This window comes from Solanum verrucosum, unplaced genomic scaffold (genome assembly GCF_900185275.1).
Source record: "Solanum verrucosum unplaced genomic scaffold, falcon-dt-bn FXZP01000182.1, whole genome shotgun sequence".
Lineage (NCBI taxonomy): Eukaryota > Viridiplantae > Streptophyta > Magnoliopsida > Solanales > Solanaceae > Solanum > Solanum verrucosum.
The window spans coordinates 2,625,050-2,629,857 of NW_026020378.1; the positions used below are offsets into that span (position 1 = coordinate 2,625,050).

Sequence of the window (4,808 nt, forward strand, 5' to 3'; positions counted from 1 at the left end):
CTCAAAGACCATTGTTGGTCCCCAAGTGAACCCTCATCCTGGCAGACTACAAACGGAACTAATTCAACCATACAAAGCTTAAAAACTGAAATAAAAGTTCATAAAACTTAAATACAAACTTTAAGTCCAAAGAAAACTCTATATAATAAAATATATACAACTCGCCATAAAAAGGCAACTTTAATCTTTAAAACATTTAATAAAATAAATGATACAGACTTCTCAACTATACTGACTATCTATGAAGCCTCTAACTGATAAAGATGGAAGTCGGGACAAGACCCACGACATCCTAACAACTGATATAACTGAAAGGTAAATGAAATCCTCCGAATGCAAGGAGGCTCACCATAGCTAACTCGAACTCTCGGATGTATCAATGAAGCTCCTGTTAATGATCCTGAATACCTGTGTCTGCATCATGAGAAGATGCAGGCCAAATGGCTCAGTACGTGGAATGTACGAGCATGTAAGAGGAATTCTAAAACATAAACATAAGATTGAAACTTGATAGAAATGAAACATACTTACCTCTTCTCAAACTTACTCAACTCAAGGAATACTCAAGGGTACTCAAAACTACTCAAACTTACTCAACTCAGAAGTACTCAAGGATAAGATACTCAACTCCGAGATTAGATACTCAACTCAAGGATATGATATTCGACTCAAAGATATGATATTCAACTCTGGATACTCAACTTTGAATACTCAACTAAATATGACTGAACTCATTTCAATATAAAGCAATTTAAAACAAGTGCAATATAAAGAAACAAACTTTTTAAAAACATGCTGTCAAATCTGTGTGTATGCAAGGATACAACATAACTCTGAAATGTATATAAAAATACAATAAACTGATGTATATAAAAATACAATAACTTCTGTGGGAGTTTCTCTAACCGACAACCATCACATAAGAGCTATAGTGATGATACAGCGATCTACCTCATGCTGCCAGCGCATCCTATACCCGGCCAAAGGTATAGGACCTGAACTACTAATGGATCCACTAGTCTATGTGAAAAAGGTTCATCTAAAAAGTATGACCCTTTTCTACCCATGATGGCTACATGGTTTATGGGGGCTGTGAGTTGTGTGAACTCTCCCCCATATCGGTGCTCAATACTATTCCCAAAAATATACTAGCTCTTATGTTTGAAAAACATACTTCTTTCTGCTGCTTTGAGATAATTGCTCAAAAACTTAGCTTAAAGGCTATCTTGGAAATCTCAGTTTCCCTACTTGCTTCATTTAGAAAGCTATTACTCTTTTCTGAAAACTAGCCCGAAGGCCCTTTAGAAATCTCAATTTCCATTGTTATTTAAATGTGAAAACATTTATAAACTCTTTGGGAATACTTAGCCCCCTTATACTTTTGAAGAAAAGGACTTCAAACTTTACTCTTCACTCTTTAATTACTGAACTCAAAGCTTAAGTCTTAAAACAAAGGTAAAACATTTGTAAAAGACTTCTTAAAATGTGGTTCGTGTCGAATGATGGACATGAACGACTCAATGCAAGGTTTTCAATAACCACAGATAAAACTCAAATACTTGGAACTCAAGAACTTTAATAATACTACTCATTTGAAGAATGCTCAACTCAGAGGATTCATGCGGAATTATGACCATGAACGACTCAACTCAAGGACTCAAAGATACTTCTCTTCTCAAGATTGCTCGACTCATAGGATTCATGCGGAATTATGGGCATGAACAATTCAACTCAAAGACTTTATGGGTAACATGTAATAGTCTCATGCTTAGAAATATAATCTCAAAGGGTATTAGGAACTCAATACTCAAGACTTAGAACTTGAAGATACTACTCCTCTCAAAGATACTCAACTTCTGGAGTTTATGCGGAATTTATGGGCATGAACGACTTAACTCGTAGGTCTACATAACATTATGAAACTCATGTATGTGACTCTTCTCATTCTCTGACTTACTTCCTCAAAACTTAGTTCAAATCGATAGTTGATCTCAAAGGATTCACAATTGAACTCAAAGGCTTTCTTGAACTCTACTCTTAACTCTCTCTTGAATTTGAATTATGAATTCAAGAGTTATGATTCATGATATGAAGGATCTCAATAACAATATAGCAATTCGATAATTAGGAATATAACTTTTAAAAGAAACGTGAATTCAAGAACTCAAAATCAACTTATCTCGAGAATACTCAAATCCAGGAAAAGTATCTTAGATTACTCTTTTACTAATCTGAAAGTAGAGGTAGGGCGTGAGGACGAACTAGTCCAACACTATGATAGTCTTACATACCTAGAAGAACAAGATTCTTGAAGAATCTTGAAGAATCTCTAAGAATCTTGAAGAAGAACTTGATTAGAAGCCTTGAAACCCTAGCTTGAAGGTAAACAATCAAGAAGACCTTTCTTGAGATTCTCGAGTTAATTTCTTAAAATCTCTATAGCCAAAAATTATGTTTTTCATGAGTGAAGATGAAAATCTGATTGTTTTGAGCTTTTTAATTAGTCAAGAAATTCGTTGATGGTTTTCTTGGAGGAAAAAAGACAAAAACAATTATTTTCAATATTTTCCCGTCGGCTAATTCGTAACAGCACTGCATAGGTTACTAAAATAGTCAGAACTTTTTACTAAGATATTGGATTGACGTGAAACTGGTGGGGTTGGAAAGTAGATTCAATTACCTTTAATTGGATAGGTTATGGCTCACGTAACTCGTAATATTCTAAGAGATATGGTCGTTTAAAGTTGACCCAAGCAGAATCTTACATCAAAACTTAATGAAACTTCAAGAACACTTATCAAGAACTCATCAAGAACTCTAATCTTTAAATTTCAAGAACAAAATTACGCTGAATAAATCATGATTGGTGTGTGGGTGAAAGAACCCAACACTATGGAAGCTTACATACCTCTTAGGGATTAAACCCATGGCGAAAATCCGCAACAAGATGCAAGAATCTCAACGAACGCTTCGATCCTTTCTCTTTTCTTCTCTTTTATCTTCTTCTTTTCTCTTCTTGAACTCTCAAAACCCTAGATGTAAACTAGGATTATAAAACTGGACCTAATAGGATTAGAGCCTTAAAATATTATTAAAAATGAATTAAATCTGGTTGGGTAAGGAAAAGACCAAAATACCCCTCTTTATTTTCGGCTAACTTTCCTTAACTGGACAGCCTATCTTCAAAAGGTCATATCTCACTCATCCGACCTCGAAACATAGCAAACTCTACGGCGTTGGAAATATAATTCAAAGATCTTCGCTACGGTATCTGGTAGCACACCTAATTCATCCTGAGCTAGGAGTTATGGTTGTTTGAAGTTGACCCAAAACTCATACTTAAGCATAACTTGCAAAATTTCAGATTTTGCTATTTCCAATTTAATTCTTTTTGAAACTCAAGGTGCTACATCTAGTGACCTTAACACTTAAGAAATTTTAAAATCCTTGGTAAAATCTTACTCACTACGAAGAACGGTTCGACTCTTAGTTCAAAAAATTTCTGGGGTGTTACAATGTAGGCAGTATTTCCTGCTCCATTAACTGTCTTCCTCTTTGATTTGAATTCAGGAGGGTATCCAATTAACTTGTAACATTGATCTTTAGTATGACCCTTACACCTGCAGAATTCACAGAGAATACCAAAGTTTTTCTTGAACTTGTTAGGTACTTGTGCACTGGTAGACCCTCCAGATCTTGAGTACATTGCTAGTGGATCAACTCCAGACATACTTATAGAATTCATACCCATGCTATTACTGTTAGAAGCAAATCTTTGACACTCATCACTGACAACCATAGCATACGCCTGGTTCACTCCTGGTATAGGACTCATTAATAGAATTTGACTTCTAGCATGTCCATATGATTCATTCAATCCCATAAGGATTGATAGAGTTTTTGCTTGTTTACATGATCAATAAAACCTCTTGATCTTTCACAGTTACAACCAGAGGATGGAACTAGAGCTTCAAACTCATCCCACAAGTTCTTAAGTTTTGTAAAATAGACAGACACTGAATCTGTACCTTGCTGCAGTGTTGCAATTTCCTTATGCAGACTGAAGGTTCTTAATCCATCCATTCGATCAAATCTTTCCCTCAAATCATTCCAAACACTTTGAGCAGTGGAGGCAAAAACTACCCCTCCTAACAAACTTTTTGAAACATAATTGTGAAGCCATGAAAGAACCACATCATTTACTCTCTCCCATTGATTCCTTAGTTCAGGAGACACACCATCTTTTGTACATGAACCATCCACCAACCCAATCTTGTTCCTTCCAAGAAGAGACAATCTAATCGACCTGCTCCAAACATCATAGTTTCAATTCCAAGAAATTGAAATGAAATGAGATTAACTCCACTAATGTCAGTTGGGCTTAAGGATAGTGGATCATTGTAATCCATTCCTTGACTCATTGACGTAGCTGGTGTAGAATTATTGTTCCCAGGATTTCCACCATTACTGAAATCAGTAACATGGCCACCATTGTTAATTTCTTGAGACATATCAACCATCTTCACTTTGTAATTGCGGAAGTTTAATCAACTTGAGACTTTGATCTTCAGAAATCCAAGATCTATAACTCACACACCTGATCTACTCAGACTTTGATCAATGCTCGAATACCATGTTAAATTAGGTCTTAGGCCTAACTCACACCCCAAAAGCTAGCTCAAAGGGAGGAGGATTGCCCAAGCCTTATAAGGAGTCCACCCATCTCATTAACCACCGATGTGGGACTTTTATCATTCTTTAACACCCCACCTCACGCCCAGTGCTTAACATCTGGTGCGTGTGCAATT

General features: G+C 35.9%; 1 protein-coding gene across 1 annotated transcript; it reads right to left on the reverse strand.

Annotated features, from left to right (window-relative positions):
* Positions 1-3,873: 3,873 nt before the first annotated feature.
* On the reverse strand, positions 3,874-4,520 carry LOC125838882 (uncharacterized). Its single transcript, XM_049517900.1, has 2 exons — positions 4,426-4,520; positions 3,874-4,306 (listed from the first exon to the last, which is right to left on the reverse strand). The coding sequence occupies exons 1-2, from the start codon at positions 4,518-4,520 to the stop codon at positions 3,874-3,876; spliced, it is 528 nt and encodes a 175-aa protein (XP_049373857.1).
* Between the last annotated feature and the right edge of the window lie 288 nt (positions 4,521-4,808).

Excerpts from the sequence above, each read along its gene's own strand:
- LOC125838882 (XM_049517900.1), bottom strand. The coding sequence starts at position 4,520 with ATGGTTGATATGTCTCAAGAAATTAACAATGGTGGCCATGTTACTGAT. Across the intron at positions 4,307-4,425 it reads AATAATTCTACACCAGCTAC|GTCGATTAGATTGTCTCTTC; the intron begins GTCAATGAGTCA and ends TGTTTGGAGCAG.